The sequence below is a fragment of the Myotis yumanensis genome, unplaced genomic scaffold (assembly GCF_028538775.1).
Source record: "Myotis yumanensis isolate MYYU_CA2020_CCGP unplaced genomic scaffold, mMyoYum1.0.hap1 SCAF_12, whole genome shotgun sequence".
NCBI classification, from domain to species: Eukaryota; Metazoa; Chordata; class Mammalia; order Chiroptera; family Vespertilionidae; genus Myotis; species Myotis yumanensis.
Genome location: NW_027223763.1, coordinates 56,892,728 through 56,914,053, shown reverse-complemented (window position 1 = coordinate 56,914,053; position 21,326 = coordinate 56,892,728). Strand labels below are relative to the sequence as shown.

General features: G+C 39.4%; 1 protein-coding gene across 1 annotated transcript in view; it reads right to left on the bottom strand.

Annotated features, from left to right (window-relative positions):
- Window positions 1-21,326, bottom strand: part of CCDC171 (coiled-coil domain containing 171) — a 255,270-nt gene that overhangs the window by 116,263 nt on the left and 117,681 nt on the right. The window contains exons 20-21 of the mRNA XM_070430172.1: window positions 20,741-20,923; window positions 15,401-15,586 (exon numbers count right to left, since the gene is read on the bottom strand). Coding sequence (XP_070286273.1) covers window positions 15,401-15,586; window positions 20,741-20,923 — 369 coding nt within the window. The remainder of the gene's footprint in view (window positions 1-15,400; window positions 15,587-20,740; window positions 20,924-21,326) is intronic.

Genomic DNA, 21,326 nt, shown 5'->3' with positions numbered 1-21,326 from the left:
CTCAGCTAGGGCTCAGCTATTTTAATCAAAGATTTTTATTAATTACCACCAAGAAAGAAAGAAAGAAAGAAAATACTGTGAAATTCTTCATTCTAATCCAGACCTTAGCTAACTAAAGCACAGACTTTGTCAATTTAGACCAAAAGATCATGTGAATCAAAGTACTTGCCACCACCTGGGGGCAGCGTACCACCAACTGTTAGAAGTGACCTAAGGGCAAAGAGCCAACAGAAGACTGACATGCAAATGACAAAGACCACACCCATCACAAGTCATAAAATAGATTTCTAACAGTATACATTATGATACACATGCATACATACATTAAGAGATACATACATGTATAGTTTATACATTTACATAAAATTAATATATAAGTAGAAATATAATTCTATGTAAAATTGTTATACATTACTAGAGGCCCAGCGCGTGAAATCGCATGGCCCCGCCCACCCACACACACCCTGCCCACCTGCCCGCAACCCCGCTGTGCTCGCAGCACTGCCCACCTGCCCACCACGCTTGTACCTGCACCCGCCTCACTGCACCCACCCACCCACCAGCCACCAGCCTTGCTGCGATCGGAGCCTGTGGGCCATGGGGGAGGGCCCAAAAGGTGCTCCGTGCACCTCATGGTGGCCAGTCGTTTGGTCGTTTCGGTTGTGATGCCTCTCGGCCTTTTATTATTATGATATAAACATAAATGAAATATATGTAATTTATTTATATAAAAAGTATACAATCATATAGTATGTGTATACATATAATTGAGTGTGTCCATATATGTATCTGTATCTGTGTATACAGTAAATCCTCACTTAATCTCATCCATAGGTTCTGTTACTTTAAGTGACATATATTAAAATAAATTTTACTGCAGGCTAATTGATATAAATAAGAGTTAAATTCCTATGGCGCTTCATCAACATTATAATGAAACATTGAACAAAATCATTTTATTTGAGAACCTGCTGTGTATATGTGAATATGATTTAAAACTGGAAAATCAATGTGATTTTTATATAATAATATGAAAATTCTGATAATAAATTGTACAATTTCTTTTTGTAAAGCTCAGAAAAGAATTTTCTCTACTTTGTAGCCTGAATAATTCAGAATATGATTAAGTGGCTTGATAAAAAAAAATCAGATTCATTGCTACTGTGTTTTCTTAAAGTGGGCAACATATGACAGGTAATAGAAACATGCATATTTTCAAGTCTAGAAGTAATAATATCTGTTCTAAAATATAAGATGCTTAATTTTTTTTTACTCTATCATGAAAATATTGTTACAATATGCAAAGGAAACATATAGCACCTATTAACTTTCCTTTTAAATAGGTGTGAAGCAATTTACTTTTCTTAAATATAAAATGGAAATTTCCTCCTGTGATATGTTAATATTATAATTTTCAACAATAATACTTTTTAAAGGTATTAAGGGCCCAAAGAAAGGCCTTTTAATCGATATTAAATGCATTAGGCTTTTATATAAAGCAACTTGATCATGTATATTGTCAAGTTCTTTGCAATTATTTTTGTTTCTTAATCTACATGATGTAAGCAATAATACTTATTTCTTAAAATGTTGAAACTGTTAAATAATATGAAGTGCCTTATAATGTATCTAACAAAAGTGTATGCTCAGAAATGTTAGTTCTCCTTCTTCTCTGAAACTACACTACAAATAGCAAATTAAGTTTACATAAAATTATTTGAATAAAAAACACCTGTGTGGGGGGAATTCATAGTTCTTTTTTATGCTCTGTGCAAAACAAAACAGTATCTGTCACACTGGCAAATGTTCTTGGTTTTGATTTGCTGTTATTGATATTTTAATGATAATGCCTAATGATATCTGATGCTGATGAGAATGGGGACAAGCAGGTGCTCTTATACACCCTTTCAGATGTAAACACCAATCTAAATAAATATGCATACCCTTAAAACACACACACACACACACACACACACACACACACCACTTAAACTATATTTGTGAACCAATAAATCTGTTTCTTGAGCTCTGCTCTGAGAATATAAGCAGCTATGTAGTTAATTATAAGATGCTCATCTTAATTTTAATAGTAAAAAATAAACACAGTTTGAATCCCCAACAATATAAAAATAGTTAAATACATTTCAGCACATTCATAAAATAGAATATTGCATGGTTCATTACAACAAGGTGTTTAAATCCTATATAATAGAGGTAATATGCAAATTGACCCTCACTCTGTCATGCCATCACAAGATGGCTGCACCCACAGTGGAGACAAGTTCCTGTAACGAGCCATAATGAGCAATCAGCAGGGATGTCAGGCTGTGTGGCATTGGGCTGGGGCAGGGGACCTGAGGCTGTGCCCCATGCTTGGTGGGGCTTGACGGGGGACCTCAGGCCATGCCCCCCGCCCGGCAAGGCTTGACGCCACAACAGGCTGCGCCCCCCACCTGGCGGGGCTTGACGGGGGACCTCAGGCCGCACCCCCATCCCCGGCGCCAGGCCGGGAGACCTGAGGCTGCACCCCCCGACCCAGCAGGACTTGGTGGGGGCCCTGAGGCTGCTGCACCCTGGCCCGGCAGGGCTTGACGGGGGGCCTGAGGCTGAGCCCCCTACCTGGCGCCGGGCTGGAGTACCTGAGGCTGCACTCCCCACCCAGCGGGGCTTGACAGGGGTGGGGCCGGCCAAGTCTGGATCTCGCCAATGGGGTTGGGGCCAGTCGGTCTGGGTCTCACGCAATTTCGAGGTGCATATGGGTGGGCGGGGACTTGGCTCTGGGTCCCATGGCATGCCCCAGGCTCTGACAGGAGGAAGATTTTCATATACATTTTACTAATTTTCTTTCACCTCTAACACTTCTATTACAGAGAAAGGGCAAATAGCAATATTAAAATATTTTCTCTAATTCCCTTTTAATGTGCATGAATTTCATGCACGAGGCCACTAGTCCTATCTAATAATAGACAAACATGGTAATTAACCGTACCTCCGACATGCTTCCCATTGGCTGATCAGGGTGAAATGCAAATTAACTGCCAACCAAGATGGCGGTTAACCGCCAACAAAGATGGAGGCTAATTTGCATACTGCAGTCAGGGTGGGACAGCGCCATCCTGCCTGCCCCGCTGCCATCCGGTCCAGCTATTTGCGACCCGGGCGGCAGGTGGCCCGTATGGGAACAGACCAAGGGCTAACAGTGGGACCGCAGCAATCGGCCACCGGCCACGCCCACAAACGACCCTCCCGGGGGGGATCCTAGGCTGACAGGTGCTAATGCACCAATCTGCCACTGGCCATGCCCACAAACAGCCCTTCCACGGGGATCGGAGGCTGACAGGTACTAATGCACCGATCTGCCAAAATGCACACCGGGGCCACCTTTGCCCTGCGCGAACTATGCAGCCAGCAGAGGGGAGTGGGGCCGCTGGGAGCAGGGCAGGAACTTCCCGGGGTTTGCGACAAGCAGCCCAGAGCAGAGTGTGAACTATCCCCGCTGGTAGCTGCTTGCTCATTCACTTACTTGCTCATTCATTCACTCATTCACTCACTCATTCACTCACTCAACAAACCCTCTCAGGTCCATGGCACCAGGCCAGGCACTGAAGTTGAAGCAGGATAAGACAGAGCTATGTCCTCAAGATGTTAATAATTCAGTATGCAGCCGGGAGAGGGGCCCCGGGCCGCTGGGAACAAGGGGGAACTTTCCCGGGGTGGGCTTCAGGGAGCCGGGTGTGAGGCCGGAACTTCTGCTGTGTTGCCATGGCAATGCGGCAGAAGTTCCCGCCCCTTAGCTGCTTGCTCATTCACTTACTCGCTCATTCATTCACTCATTCACTTACTCATTATTCACTCACTCAGCAAAACCTCTCAGGTCCATGGCACCAGGCCAGGCACTGAAGTTGAAGCAGGATAAGACAGAGCTATGTCCTCAAGATGTTAGTAATTCAGTAGGACGAAGCAGGCACATGAACGAGGCAGTTGTATGCACAGATGCAGTGTACTGGGTTCTGTGAGGGCTGTAACTAATGCCGACTTTGTTCTCTTGATAAAATGGGGCCTCGGGAGCCAGGCCGCCCAAGCCTGTAGGCCTGTGCCTAGGCCAGGAGTGGCCAGGGTCCTGGAACATGACAGAGGGTACAGGTCGGGCTGAGGGGTCTGGCCCCACCCCTCACCCTCACCCCCAAGTGCACAAAATTTTGTGCACCGGGCTACTAGTATTTTTAATAAATGTCAATCCCATTCTCCCAGTTGGTAAGGATCATCCTTGACTCATCTTTCACACTTCACATCTAATAAAATTAGCAATTCCTTATGTTTAACCTTCACAAAGCAAATACATCCAGAATTTCACCATTCTTTACTCCTACCACCCTGGTCTAAGCCACCATCATCTCTGGTCTAGATTACACTGTTAGCCTGATGGATCTCCCTATTTCAACCTACAGTCTAATAAATGCTAGAATGATGCAAATGTAAAAGTAAATCACACCACTCTATACAAAAAAGACAGGATGTAAAACTATATATATAGCACACTTCCAGTTATATTTGCCAAAATCTTAATGTTTTTATATGGGTGATAATGGAATTATATACACTTTTTTGGTTGTTGTTTTTTTTTGTGGTGTTGTTTTTCCTTTTTTTCCTGTATTTTTAAAGTTGTTCTTACTGTGAGCATGTTTAATTTAAAAAAATAATGTTTATAAAAATGTTTAGACAAAGTTGAACTGTATGCTTCAAAATACTATAGCAGTATATACATATTTTAAGTAGGACTTAAAATATGATCTAACCCAAAGCTAGTACTCAATTAAGAAACATAATTCTAATCTCAGATTACTACTCACTGAGAACAAATTTAAACGTGGAAAAGGTATTTTAAAATTACTTATGAGAACATAAGTAATTTGGGGGGGGGGGGAATTATGTCATAAGTTTAAAATGAAAAGATATTTTTTATTTCATTATATATTTTTCTGTTGTCCAGTCTAACAAAAATGGAAATAACTTTTTATGAAGCCTTTAGCTTCTAGCTTAAACCTTGTCTGTTAAATTACTATTTTTTTAATGATGTGAGAGCTGTTGTTTCTTAATTCTTTTTTTCTCTGACCTTGAAATATAATTGACTACTTTAAAGGTCTCAATGGTATAAGTCATTAGGAAGATAAAAATATATGTGATTAAAGTAAAAAATGATAAGACTTAAATTAAGTAATGATGTTAATAATCCTACTTTATGAAAATGGGTTATGTGATAAATTTTAATTATTATTATAATCAGGGTTTATCAACTAAAAATGGTTTAAATGTTTTAAAGTCAATGAATTTTTAAAAGTTTACTAGAAAAAATACAGCTGTAATTCAAAATTATTAAATGACTTCACTGCAACATTCATATACCCTCACAGTTTGGCTAATAATTTTATTAATAATATAAAGGTTATGGCATTTTTTAAATAAAAAGAAGGCAAATATTCATAAAATGTGACCCTTTACACAATTACTATGACTCCAAAAAATCTTTGCAAATTATTCCATTTGAAATTTGAAAAACATACTCCTTTTTCTTCTTGCTTCCTCTTTTTCATTCATATGTAATTACGTTTTGAGACTGAAAAATAATAAAGCACAGAGGTCATTTTCTATTCAAATTAAGACAAAAGCAATAAAAAGCCAAAGCAGCTACAAAAGGTGAGGAATGATACAGGGTGCTAATTGGAGGCATGAGTCTTTGAGACCCTTCGAGGCTGCTGCAGCTCAATGGGATAGAAGTAAACAGATGACAGAAATGATGATGAAAAGGGCATGTGAATAAAAGCTGGATCAGAGTTAGACAAAACTATCTGGGAGACTTGTTGTGAATAAATCCTTGATTTTTTCCATAAGTCATTCTCTCTCAGCCGATGTCTAGGATTTTCATGGACAGAATTACAAAATTGTGACAATTCAGAGAATTTAAGATTTTGTACTAGTTTCAGAAACTCTCATCCATTATTATATCAAAAATCCCACTAACCACTAAGATGTATGTAGTCCTTTTAATTAAATTCACTATATCGCCACAAAACCAAAATACCATACTTCCCACACAGTAAAGGCTCTAATATATGTATTAATTAGAAGACCAGAGTTTATTTTTGAAGAAAGGTAAATCAGGAGGTGGTTTTATAACTTTATAGAAAGACTAGAGGCCTGGTGCACAAAATTTGTGCATGGGGGTGGTGTCCCCCCAGCCCAGCCTGCACCCTCTCCAATGTGGGATCTCTCTCACAATCCTGGACCACTAATTCCTAATCGCTCACCTGCCTGCCTGCATGGTCGCCCCTAACTGCCTCCCCTGCAGGCCTGGTTGCTGTTGCCCCTAACTGCTGCCTGCTGCCGGACAGGTCACCCCCAACTGCCCCTCCCTGCTGGCCTGGTCACTCCTAACTTCCCCCCCCTCTGCTGGCCTGGTCGCCCCTTACTGCACCCCTGACAGCCTGGTCACCCCCAAATGCCCCCCTGCTGGCCTAGTCACCCCTCACTGCCCCCCTTGCTGGCCTGGTCACCCCCAACTGCAAAATCCCCACCACCTGGTCTCCCCTCATGGCCCCCTTGCTGGCCTGGTTGCCCCACGCAGCCTGCTATTCAGTCGTTTGGTTATCACTCACTAACCCCTGCGCCAGCCTGGTCACCCCATGCAGCCTGCTTGTTCAGTCGTTTGGTCATCCCTCACTAACCCCCCTGCTGGCTTGATCACAGGCAGCCATCTTGTGAGGGCGTGAGGGTTAATTTGCATATTTCTTTTTATTATATAGGATTCTTTGTTTTATCAAGTGATCCTATAAATATAAAAATATTTTAAATTTTTCTATAAATGATCAGCACACCAAGTATGTTTCAGATGTGATTAAAAGTTATCAGAATTTGGTACCTAACTTTTCCCAGGAAAAATACAAAACAACTATAACTATCACTTTATTCTAAACCTAAATGATTGTCATTCTTAATGTCAAACTTGCTAGAGAGATAGCAAAATTATACAAATATGTATTCATAAAAGCAATATCATTTCAGACAAGTCCTTCAGTTCCTCCTTACTCTAATCTAAAATATTTTTTAAATAACACAAACCTAATGCCCATCAGCAAATGAACAACTAAATAAATGATGCCATTTACAGTACGGAGTCTTGTGCATCAATTAACATGATAGATAGATCATTTAAGGCAGGGGTCCTCAAACTTGGGGGCCAGTTCACTGTCCCTCAGACCGTTGGAGGGCTGGACTATAGTTTAAAAAAAAACTATGAACAAATTCCTATGCACACTGCACATATCTTATTTTGAAGTAAAATAACAAAATGGGAACAAATACAATATTTGTATTTGCATGTGGCCCGCGGGCCGTAGTTTGAGGACCCCTGATTTAAGGCTTGTTTAAGGCTCAGAGAGGAGAAGGCTGTTTTATTCCAGACTCTTGGTTTCCTGTGCAACACAACTGTCTCAAAAAGTTGGTAGGCTTTAATCTGTTTGCTTCCAGTCAGTGCCATGTGCCAATAAATAGACTAAGGTTTTCTCTTGGAGTTCATACTCACTACTAGTTTCCCTGTTTCCAAATACACAGACATGGTGGTTACCTTGAGGACCTCTAAGAAAACTGGTTAGAATAAGAGAACTATATCCCTAATTTGTTCTTTGCTATGATTCTGAGACATAATGGGCTCCTTCTAGGCTTCAGATTTCTAGATTATCTCTCTCTATTCCCCTTTACTTATGTTCACAAGCCAACAAATTATTTTCTGGGTTCATCTTTCTTGTAAGACCTTGTTCAAAGCAAAGTGTCAAAGCCAACAGATATTATAATCAACTAGAGGCCCAATGCACAAAAATTTGTGCACTCGGGGGGGGGGGTCCCTCAGCCCGGCCTATGCCCTCTTGCAGTCTGGGACCCCTCAGAGGATGTCCACCTGCTGGCTTAGGCCCGCTCCCTGGGGGATCGGGCCCAAGCTGGCAGTCAGACATCCCTCTGGCAGCCCGGGAGCCCTCGGGGGATGTCCACTTTCCAGCAGGGAGCAGACCTAAGCTGCAGTTGGACATCCTTAGTGCTGCTAAGGAGGCGGGAGAGGCTCCCGCCACCACTGCTGTGCTGGCAGCCATCAGCCTGGCTTGTGGCTAAGCAGAGCTCCCCCTGTGGGAGTGCACTGACCACCAGGGGACAGCTCCTGCATTGAGCATCTGCCCCCTGGTGGTCAGTGTGTGTCATAGTGACCAGTCATAACCAGTTGTTCTGCTGTTAGGGTCAGTTTGCATATTACCCTTTTACTATATAGGATAGAGGCCTGGTGCACGGGTGGGGGCCGGCTGGTTTGCCCTGAAGGGTGTCCTGGATCAGGGTGGGGGTCCCGCTGGGGTGCCTGGCAAGCCTGGGTGAGGGGCTGATGGCTGTTTGCAGCTGGTCAGACTCCCTTCAGGGTGGGGGTCCCCACTGGGGTGCCTGGCCAGCCTGGGTGAGGGGCTGATGGCTGTTTGCAGGCTGGTCAAGCTCCCCCTCAAGTGGGGACCCTCACCCCATGGAGGTTTGGCCAGCCTAGGTGAGGGGCTGATGGCTGTTTTCAGGCTGGCCACACCCCCTTTAGGGTGGGGGGTTCCCACTGGGGTGCCTGGCCAGTCTGGGTGAGGGGCTGAGGGCCGTTTTCAGGCTGGCCAAGCCCCCCCCCGGCGACGGAAGCTCCCTTTTTTCTTTTTTTCTTTTTTTTTTATTCTGGGATTTATTTACCTTCTATAATTGAAACTTTGTAGCCTTGAGAGAAACTCAGAGCCAGCCAGGGCGGGGGGGAGGGAAGCTTGGCTTCCTCCATCGCCAGGGGCACCCCAAGCCTCCTGCTCACTCTAGCTCCGTGGCCACGGCCTGCTGAAAGCAGGTATCTGGGGTTTATTTACCTTTTATAATTGAAACTTTGTTGCTTTGAGTTGAGCTCAGAGCCGCCGTGGCAGGCGGGAAACTTGGCTTCCTCCATCATTGGAGCAACCAAGCCTCCTGCTTGCTCCAGCTCCGTGGCTGTCGGCCACCATCTTGGTTGGGTTAATTTGCATATAGTTGCTCTAATTGGCTGGTGGGTGTGGCTTAAGGCATAGCAAAGGTACAGTCAATTTGCATGTTTGTCTTTTATTAGTGTAGATTCTTTCCAACTACTTTCCCTAGAACTATAGGATCAGTAGTCCTAAGTTACCACAAGTACAGTTTTATCAAATTTTCTGCCATAGCTTAACATGAATTTCCATCTTTCCACCTCTGATATGTTTCCTCACCACAAATTGCCTGATCTCCGAGTCACTGCCTCAGACTTTATGTATTGGTTATAGCAGCAACCCATTCTAAGGAACAAATGTATACATTAGCTCCCACAAGTATTTCACCCACAGGTTGATTCCCTCATTAAAGTAACTCTTTCACCTACTCCGTTAACATGGAGTGTCTACCACCAAACAGAATATGAGGTATATACTAGTAAAGCATAAAAATATGTAAGGCAGGATCCAAGATAAAATGGTTAGTCTTATTAGTTACTAAATTTAAGTCCAAGCTTACTTGAAATCAAGAAAAAAATGCATTGATATGTAGCTTTTGTTTCATATAAAATATTGTTGCCTAACAAAACTGCCTCAGAGGTCCAGTAGTACTAACGATATTATAGGCCAGGCCAACAACATAAAATATCTTAAGAATAGTTTGGTGGCGTGGGAGTGGGGGGAAGGGAAGAAAAACAAAGAAATCTTTGGCTTGTTCCACTTCTTTCCATACTATATTTTCCATATTCATTTGTCTATAGTTACCAATAATAGAGAGGTGTGCTATAACTAAGAACTCTAAGTCAGTGAAGAGAACATACTTTGAAGGCAGGAGCTACAGTTAGAGTTCTTAGGGAATTTTATAACTATTAAACTAATTCCATTAATTCAGGATCAACAATAGAATGACCTTATCTTTCCTAAACCCATAGACTTAAAGATTTTATCTTTGTCTTTGTCATCCTATAGTCTTATTACTATGTATTAATGTGTGTATTTGTTTTTATTTATACTGCTCACAATACAATGGGTTCCTTTAATCTGAGAAGTTACTCTGTCTTTAAATCTATAAAAATTTTAGTCATTCTTGCTCAAAATATTGCCTTACTCTGATTCCGTTCCTGAACGTTTATTACAAATTACTCTATTTTCACTTTTATTAAATAAATCTCATTCTCTTTTTCTTTTCTATTAACTTCCTATTACTCATCACTCTGTCCCTCTGCAGAGCATTCTAAGTGATTTCCTCAGCTATCTTCCAATCCACTGATATCTTTCTATCTATATCTACCCAATATTCAAATCATTCACTGAGTTTTTCATTTCAATGATGATTTTCATTTCTTGTCTTAAAATTTCTATTCAAACCTTATTTCTCAAACATCTAAAAACATTATTTTTAAAATATCTTTTAAACTACCTTTCAACATTTTAAATAGCATTCCTACTACCTAAGGTGCAAATTTTCTCATCTGATGTACAAGTCATTTCTTTACATGCTTTGTAATACTGAATTTCCCATTATAGTCTCTGAAGCATCCCTACTGAATATTTTAAATTTCCTTCTACGAGGTCACGCTGGTTCTACAAGGGTTGGACCATTTTGAAGATAATTCTCAACTGAACAGTCCTTGGACTAGAAGTAACATGAACTTTCTTATGTGGCACAGGCCTGGGGTTTCAAATTCTTTTTCCTACCCAATGTCCACAGTAGACATCAAATTCCCCTGTAGCTGGCAGGCAGTGATGTTCTAGGCCCCATTTCACAGTCGGGCAGCCCTTCCTGACTCCCAGCTTCACACAGGTAGCTCTTTCCTAGTGCAGAGAAGAGAGGGGTTGAAGCCCACATTTCCCTAATGTTATGATAATCAACTCTAGCCTCCAGCTGGGATTGCACACCCCAGTGAGCTATTTAGACTTCAGCTCTCTCTCATTTGGTTTTGAATATCCTCTTTATTTCTATTATGTGAGCATTTTTCTCAATTTGTTTTAAGCTTGGCTGAATACTCCAAAATGCACGTGTTCAGAGTGAGAAGGGAAGTCATGTCACATTAGCAAAACTTTGATAACCAAAAACTGACAAAGATATAATGAGAGAAATTATAAGATAATCAGGACTAGGAACATAAATTTCAAAATCTTAAGTGAAAAATTAACAAATTCAGTGCAACAATGTATTTTTTTAAATTATCAGAACTAATCTGGGTTTATTTCAGGAATGCAAGGCTGGCTTAATATTACAATACTGAATAATGTACTAGTATTACATGAGTCAGCATACTTTAGATAAGAAAAACTTTGCATGCCACATATATTCTCTGCCACATATTCCTTCTTTGGTTTGTTTATTTGTTTATTTTTTATGGTCCTTTAAACATGTAAAAACCATTCTTAGCTCACAGGCCATACAAATACAAGACGTGGGACTCAGTTGCCAATCCCTGATATAATTCAACATGCTAACATAGTAAGAGAAAAATCTATATATATAAAAGCCCAACGACTGGAATGGCAGAACGACCAGAACGACCTGGCTATGAGATGCACTGCGGCAGCCAACCAGCGTGATCTAGACCCTGATCGGCCTGGCCGGCCAGGCCCTCAATCAGCCCCAACACCCCAATCAGGGGTAGGGCCAGCTGGCCAACCGCCCGCCCTGCCCACCCCCCCCACCCCCCCGCCAGCCCGATGGGTCCCCATCAGGGTGGGCCAGCCAGACCCCACCCATGCATGAATTAGTGCACTGAGCCTCTAGTATTTATATAATTATCTCAAAAGAGGCACAAAAAGTATTTTATTACATCCAACATTCATTCATGATTTTTTAAATAACGCATAATATAGGAAGATAACTCCTTTAACCCAATAATGATTATCAACTAAAAACCTGTAGCAAACTTCCTTGTTGATGGAGAAATATTAGAAAGATTTTCTTAAGACTGGGAACAGGACAAGGATGCCTACTATTTCCATTTATACTCAGCACTGTATCCTAGCCAGTGCAGAAAGAAAGGGGAAAAATTAAAGGGTTAAGGTTTGAAAAGGAGAGACAAAATTGTCACTATAGAACAAATAATATTATGGTCTAATTAGAATTCCCTACAAAGTACAGATAAAATATTATTCAAACTGATAAGAGAGGTTAGCAGTGTGGATGAATATATGATTAATATATCTATTTATTCATGTGCCAATTACTTGGCTGATCTTAGTCTGAGGGGACTCCTGAAGGAAGTAAATAAGGCAAACTTTCTTCCAGAAAAAAATTTACATTAGCTTCTGTCTAGACCAGGGTGGGCAAACTTTTTGACTCGAAGGCCACAATGGGTTCTTAAACTGGACCGGAGGGCCGGAACAAAAGCATGGATGGAGTGTTTGTGTGAACTAATATAAATTCAAAGTAAACATCATTACATAAAAGGGTACAGTCTTTTTTTTTTTTTTTAGTTTTATTCATTTCAAAAGGGCCGGATCCGGCTCGTGGGCAGTAGTTTGCCCACGGCTGGTCTAGACACTACTGACCTAACATTCAGGTTATTAAACAATTCCTTAACATGGGAGTCTCGGGTTCAAGGCCAAATCAGCTGGTGGACCTCAAAGCTAGGTCTCCTACTTCCAGCATTGGATTTGGTATTTGCCAGCAGGGCAAGTCCAGCATCTGCTCACAGTGCTAACTTTGATTCCCATTCATTGGGATTTGTTGGTCTTGTTATATTTTTATTCTTGGGATTTGGAGATTTCCTTTACTCTTTATTATTATTATTATTATTATTATTATTATTATTTCAGAGAAATAGAAACATCAGTGATGAGAGAGAATCACTGATCAGCTGCCTCCTGCATATCCCCTACTGGGTATCAAGTCCAAAACCCGGGCATGTGCCCTGACTGGGAATTGAACTGTGACCTCCTGGTTCATGGGTTGACACTCAACCACTGAGCCACACCTGCTGGGCTCCTTTACTCTTAATACCAGAAGGGTCTTATCCAAAATCTAGCAGTATCATAAAGAAAGGCCATTTTGAGCATCAAGTCCAAAGTATGATTTATAAAAACCATTACATATAGAACAAATGATTAAAAACAAAACCCCAAATGTCAAAAGTGGTTGTTTTCAAATTATAAGTTATAAGTAATTTGTTTTTCCTTCTGTAGTTTTCCATATCTCCTATTCATGATCTTATTTTTGTTTTTATAAGGAAGAACAAGCAATATACTTTTGTTTAAAGAAAAATGACACATAAAAATACTATTCGTTCAAGTATTATTGAAAAACAGAAGAATATTATCAAGCATATACTTGCTTTTCAAACAGTATCTTAATTAATTATCATAAAACTTCTGGAACTTAAGTATCATTATCTCTAATTTTGCAGAAGAGGAAACTGAGGTTCAGAAAGGTTAAATTATTTGCCCAACTGACAGAACTGGGATTTGATTTCAGACATACTTGTTCCCAGGCCAGTGCTTTTTCTACTGAATCACGCTGCCTCCCATAAGAGAGCATTTTCACATTACCACCTGCTACTTCTAATTAAGAGGTAGTAATTAAACAATTCTCCACTCCTGACAACAATATTTAAGCTACAGGCATTTTAAAGAAATTAATACAGCTTTTTATCTGCAGGAAGATACTATAACTGAACACAAACTACAAGCTATTGCAAAGAGAAAAGACTCCAATATGACACAGTTATATGCTTATTCAAAGCATGGTTAATTATATTATATGTTAATGGAACATGAAGCATAAAAGTGTTATTCAATGACCAATTTACTTATAGAAATGTTCAACTTGATTAGTAATCAAATAAATACAAAGAGTAACAATGACATATTGATCAAATTGGGGGAGGGGGGGAATTTAAATAGTCATAGCCAAGTTAAGTAAACAGTGAAATTCTCATACATCTTAGGAGAGATTATAACTGGTAAAAAATTGCTATAGGCCAAATGATAATATTTACACTAAAACATATGTGGCTTTTGCCCTAGTAATTCTCATCTAGGAAATTACCCTGAGGAAATAATCATAGCTATGTAAATAAAGGTTTAGCTACAGGGTTGCTCATCTTAGAAATATTTCTAATAGCAAGGGGAAAAAATGGAATGAATCTAAATCTACAATAATAAGAAATCAGGTTAATAATTTTAAATTAATGTTTCTAAAAACTAAATCCCAGTTTCAATATTTATAGGCCAGGAGACCCTAATCAACTCCACTGAGATCCCTCTCAATTTATCAAAAATCAATGGGAATAATAGTATCTATTTCACAAGCTAACTTAAGAATGATGTAAAATAATTCATGTAGAGACCACAGTACAGAGCCTGACATATGTATGCTATGAATCAATAATACACATAGGTGGTGGTTAGGAAAACAGATGTGAAGTCTGACTCCCTCAGTCTACCACTAATGGTTGTACAAGTTATGTAACTTCTTTATACCTCAGTTTTCTCATTTACAAAATGAGAATAATCCCACAAAGTTTGTGTGAGGATTATATGAGAGAATTGTTTATAAAGTATTTAGCACAGTGCCTGACAAACAGGAAGCTTCTCAATAAATTTTGACTATTTTATTAGTAGCATTAGTATTGAGCTATTAGGATATACATTATTAGTATAATAAGTTATATACTAACTCTGAGTTGCTTACTGTATTAGGTATGATACCTAATATAGAGGCTTATTATATCATTTTGGTTTTCCTGGAATTAGTTGTTCCATTCCAATGTGTATAACCTCACTAGCAAAAACTCTACAAGTATTGTAATCGTAAACTAGAATTCTATTATACTATATGGCCAACATTGCCAACAGATACCATAGTCCTAAATCTATTAATGAAATTTTCTAAATGACAACTACTTTATTTTCCCTTCTAGAGACCTTTCTCACAAATAGATGACAGGGAGGGAGAACAGCTCTTCCTAGGCGAACCTTCTCTATCCCTAAGCAGGCTCTAACATAAGAATCAGAGACCTAGACCTGGAACCTTTCAAAATCCAACAAGTATGTGGAGTTTCAAGGTCTGGGGGGTGTAAAACAAGTTTTTAAAAGTAGGGTGTGGGGGGAGAATCAAGAAAGAAAAATGATATAAAGAATATTATTACTGAAAAATCTCCAGTTTGTTTTCAACTAGCAAGTAAAACCTACTTTTACATTTTTCAATACACGTGGAATTGAGGTCCCAGAACCGTGTTTCATTCCATCTGTATAAGCTCTTAGAGAATAAAAATTTCATATCTTGGGATCGGTTCCCTGCTCAGGAGATAGACATGAGTCCCTCAAGGACCCACGCATAGAGGAAACAGACCATTATGCAAGGAATGTTTTCCTACCTTAACCGCTTCTCCCAGAGTTTGGTTTTTGTCAGCTTCCTCACTGGAATGCAATTCAAGTCTATAATTCAACTCCTGTAGTTGCTGTGCCTGTTCATTCAATAGCATTTGTGCCTGCTGTTCCCGAAATAATGCATTATTCAGTTCTTCACATGCACTTTCAAACTTCTCATGGGTGATCAATTTCTGAAATAAGGGGGAAAAAATCAATTATCAGCTAACTGCATTTTGTATCATTTAATCTTCAGAACTGTATTTGCTAACATAAAGAGTATAATACAAACGTTTGTAAATGTCTGATACATGACAAACGTACAATTTGTTTCGTAAGTCAAGATAAAAAATAATCACTCTGGTTTTTAAAGCACAATGGCCATACTTTCAACATTATCATATTTAGTTAAATAAAATCTTGAGAAACTTATTTCAAGTAAATCCACAGTGTTCAGTTTAAATCTTGATATATAAGCATGTTTTATAAAGATTACTAGAGGCCCGGTGCACGAAATTCATGCACTGAGTGGGGGTCCAGCTGGCCCACCCCAATGAGGGCCGATCAGGCCAGACAGGTGGGGGGCGGGGTGAGGGGACATGGGAGGTCGGCTGTCCCCGGGGCCACAGGAGGTCAGCCGGCCCCACCCCTGATTGGGGTTGCGGCGGGGGGGGGGGGGGGGGGGGGGGGAGTGATCAGAGGCTGGGCTGGCCCGGGGGAGGGGCCACAGGAGGCTGGGGGTCCGATTGGGCCGGTTGGCTGCCACAGTGGATGTCATAGTGACCGGTCCTTACAGTCATTACGGCATTACAGACACTGGCTTTTTATATATATAGATGATTGTGAGAATTAAAGCCTTTAACAAGTTTCTATGCGTCTGAAAAATATACATTAGTACAGTTGAATGTGGACTTTACCTACCTCTGAGTTTTCTGACAAATGAGACAAAAACAGAAATGTGCTTATAGTTTCCTCTTGGGTCAACAATAGCATGCATGTGGTTCATGTAGAGAGATCAATTTGCTGGAACTCAGTTTGAAGATAGATTTATACATGGGTCTTTCTATATTATCATATACTCAGTTTTACTTTGGCATCAGTACCTGGCCTGCTACCTCCCAGAAGCAACTGGTTTTTAACTATTATTTGCCTTTTCAAAGGTGTATATAATGCACTCCTCAATACTGATTAAGTTTCAAAAGGCAACAGTATAGTATAAAAATAGATTCCTAATTATTAACCTAAGTTAATAGAAAGTAATGAGAAGGATCAAAAGGCACACAGGAAAGATGCCTCATTTCCTGGGCACAAGTAGTAAAGGTATATCTAATACATTACTGATACTTATACAGTGTTTACTTTAGGGAACACATCTTCTCATTCCCGGACCCCCACTCAGCTGTCTCACTCTCCACATTGTCCCATTACACTTTGAACACATCTACTATAAAACTTCCTCTCTACACTTCTGCTCCATTTCAACTTTTTACTCTCCTTCTACTCCCCAACACCAGAGCACTCTTCTGGGACTTGTGAACAAATATTTTTGTACTTCGTCTACCTTTTACTCGTTCTGTTGTTTTAATTGTTGCCCCTTGTCATCAGACCATTCTGTCCTCTGCAATCTACTTGACTTCCATAAATCCAGATCCCTGCCATTTTGCAGGACTTCTTCCCGCCTCCTCCAGAATTTCTCCTTTAGCAAAAGCTTAGCTAATGTAGCCTCTCTCGTCCATCTATCCCTCCTGGAGAATGCCTCAATTCCATCCAGCCTTCTGCAAACAGGATCAAACAAGCATAGCAATGTAGAACAACAAAGAGAGGGTGTGTGAAAACAATTGTAAGAAGCTAATAAAATAAGATCATGGCAGTTAGCTGTCTAAGAACAACTGTCTGTAGATGAACATGGTATTCCAAAGCAATAAAAGTCCTGAGTAGCTTTTGGCAGACTGAATGTTATGTTACAATTTTAGACCAATCTAAACAAGCTATTATATTTTCCTCATACACAGTTTGCCTGAAATCAGTGAAAGATGAGTGGCAGCAGGCACATTCCCCATTTTTAAAGAGAAAAACAGCATATTTTCCCCAGTCTATTACATTTTTAATAAAACAATCCTTTATTAACAGAACTGGATATGAACATTAGCCACTACCATGAAATGGTTAAAAGTAGGAGTTTTAGAGCCTGACCTGCTAGGCAAGTCACTTAGCTATGCTGTGCCCCATATTCCTCGTCTGTAAAATAAAGTATTGAACTATTATTGATATGAGAGAAATAAATGAATCAATACTCTAAAGTGATTAGGGTGAAAAAATAAAGTGATTAGGGTGAATGCCTATATATCTAAAAATAAAGTGATTAGGGTGGATGCCTATATATCTATTAATATGTGATTAAATGTTAAAAATCACACTAAGTTTGTGGATGAAAAAGGGGCCACATACTAAACCTGACAAGCACAGAGGAGGCCTGCATGGTGAGCCCTACAAACTTGGAGACTAAAAGCAAACACATAGGATAGTCTGAACACACACATTCCTAACTAAAAGAGGGCCATGGGGGTAGTCATGTCCTATTCCTGTGGCTTCCTTGACAAAGGTCAGTCTTTACCTTAACTGAGCCTGTCAGTTGTCCTTTTGCATCTAAGATAACATACCTTTGAAATGTCAGAGTCATCTCTGCCAGACCCCCTCAGGGCACACTGCCAGCACCAGAGCAGGAGGCCACAGAACCCTGCACTGTTATCTTGTTCCCCTCATTGCACTCTATGTGCTGTACATGTTAATTAGTAACAATCCCATTCCCACCAACATAAAAAAAGTGTGTCTCTTCATTTTACTTTTTATCCAATCCCAGAGACTTTGCTTTCTCCTGCCCCTTAATCTACTACCAATGAATTCCATGTAACCTTCCTTTTATGTCTTCTCCTTGACTGTAATGTATTAAAAAACTTGCAAAATTGACATCCTCGAAAGCATTTTCTCAATCCACTGAGATTTTGCTCCCCAGCAATTATCATCTGTGAGATCCAAAATCATAAAAATTCTCTATAGGTTTGAATGTTTCTTACATCAACAATTTTATACCTTACAACTGTATGTCAAAATTTAAAAATTACATATCTCATTCCCTCAATTATTACTTCCATTAATTCTATTTTTATTTCTACACTTCAGTTGAAGGAATTCACACTAAATATTTCATGGAACATATTCTTAGCTTTTGATACAAGCCATTTATTCAACCAGAGTCCTTAAAAGGGATTTTGTCACCTTTTAGCAACTTTTCTTCAGACTCTTATAACCTCTCTAGATCCTGGAAATTGAGCCCTGACAACTTTCAAACTAATCAAAGATAAGATGTTAACTTCTTTTCCTAATACTTAAATATGAACTAGGAAATCTTATTGTGTAGAATACCCAGAATTCTTCAAACATATTACAGGGAACAACATATTATAAAGGATCTTCCAATTTTCAGGAAGTCCACTATTAGCTAAACCTATTTATAGTTGCCTACATTCTAAATCTCAAATTGCATCAATGGCTGTCTCTTTCCATTTTGGCGGACCATCTCAAGATCCCAAATTTAGTTAGTACATACAACTGAAAGAAAATCAAAAGGAGACAGACACACACATTGAAGGAATTGGCTTTTAAAGTATACACAACGGCTCTTTATGATTTAAGTACGGCAAAACATTTTTGGAAAATAAGTATCTATAAGTAGGGAACAGTCAAATTTTGATGCACTCATATGAGAGAATATTAATTTATCTAAAATAAAATTAATAATAAGTGGCACGGGAAAATGTTTGTAGTACTTTAAAAATATAAAAAAGTAGTATTTTAACTCTACATTCCTATCTGCACATATACACAGAGAAAAATGCAGGGAACAAAACACATCCACGCTTCAAAAGTGGTTGGTCCTAGGTGGTAAGATTAGAGGGATTAGAACTTTCTTCTTTATTTGTATTTTTATTTGGGTATTATATATTACCTTTATCATCAGAAAAAAAAATAAAGTAGCTCATACAATTTTCTTCTCTGAGCAAACAACTAAGAGAATGAGGGGGGAAACTGTATTGTTAGACATTCATCAAAAAGAAAAATAAATCAGAAAGGCGATTCATGATTACCTGACATGCTGAATTTATAAGAACTCTTCACCCTTTGAAGGTATAGCTATTTGAAATAATACTTAACATTAGCAATTTACATTATCATAGCATTAATAACTGAGCTACTATCTGCTGCTGTCTCTGTTACAACAAATGTGAAAAATGCAAATTACAAATTAACCAAAAGATACATTTAAACTGAAGTTAAACTTGCAAAATTTAGGTTTCCCAAGAGGGGGTACACAAAGTACCTTGTTGGTAGATTTAAGAAACCAATTTTGTGTTCATATTTATATTATCTATCAACAGTTATATACAGTTTTCAAGTTTCAGAGTCATATTTTAACTCGATATTCCTATATCCATATTAGGAACATCAAAGTTATAAGTAACCCAACTGCAAGTAGAATATTAGATATCTGCATTTTGTTATGCTTCATGTATTTATACATTTCAATCTTGAGCTAATGTTATTTGACATAAGCCTTTCGTTTCTCAGCTATCTTCTGCTTTCTTAAATAATGCATATAAATCTTTAATAGAAGTTAGATAAAATGAATATTTCTTTAGAAAATCAACTTGAGTTCATATTGAGTAATCTAATTTACTCAAAATATTCAATATAAAAGGAAAAGAGAAAAAAATCCCAGCCCCCACTGCAAACATCAGGCTCCTCCATTGGGGCATTTTTTGTTTGTTTATTATACATTTGGGGGCTTATTTGCTATAGCAGTTAAGCTATCCTCATTGAATCTCTTTTTATACTTTCAGAGCATAAATTTTAACAGCATTATGAGTTCTGCTGACACAGAATCAGTATTCCTTTAAGCATCTGGTATAACTCTTTGTGTGAATTAGGATATAACTGACATATAACATTGTGTAGTTTAGGTGTACAATATGTTAATTTGATAAATTTATGTGTTGCAATATGGTTACCACTGTAGCATTAGCTAACACCTCTATCATGTCACATAATTATCATTGCTTTTCTTATGGTGAGAATGTTTAAGATGTAGTCTCCTTACCAACTTTGAAGTATGAACTACATGTTGGGGTATTTCAGAAGGGAAGTATTCTGAAGAAAAAGAAATCTTAATGGCACTTCAAGTTATTTTAAAAAACATAGGTTAAAGAAAACAAATATATGTATATATACACACACACACACAATCAGAGGAGAGTTCACCAAAGCCATACATACAAAACATGTATACTTACAGAGTGCTTAAATTCATTTAATTGCATTTGGAGACCCTGGGCTTTGTCAAGCTCCTTTTTCATCTCATTCACATTTCGTTTGAATTCTGTGACCTCTAAGCGCAGTGAGCGGCGCTCCACTTCTGCTGTGTGCAGCCTTTGTGTAAATCCAAAGATTTGCTTCTGTAACGATGCTGTGCTTTTCTGTTGTTAAACAAAAGCAATTTTACAAGAAGTAACTACAGACTTACTAATAAATCAATAGCAATGGCATTTACCAAATTAAATGTAACTCAGGTTAAACATAGAACAACTAGAGGCCCAGTGCACAAAATTCATGCACTGGGGGGTGGGGTTCCCTCAGCCCAGCCTACCCCTCAGTCCGGGAGCCCTCAGTGGATGTCCTACTGACAGCCACAGTCTGGCAGCAGAGGCTCAGAGCAGGCATCCCGTGTGTGTGTGTGTGTATGTATGTGTCTGCTGGGGCCTGCCCGCAGCCACGCCACCTAGGCTCGGAACAGTTGCCGTGTGTGTGTGTGTGTGTGTGTGTGTGTGTGTGTGTATCTGTGTGTGTGTGTGTCCGCTGGGGGTCTGCCCCCAGCCACAT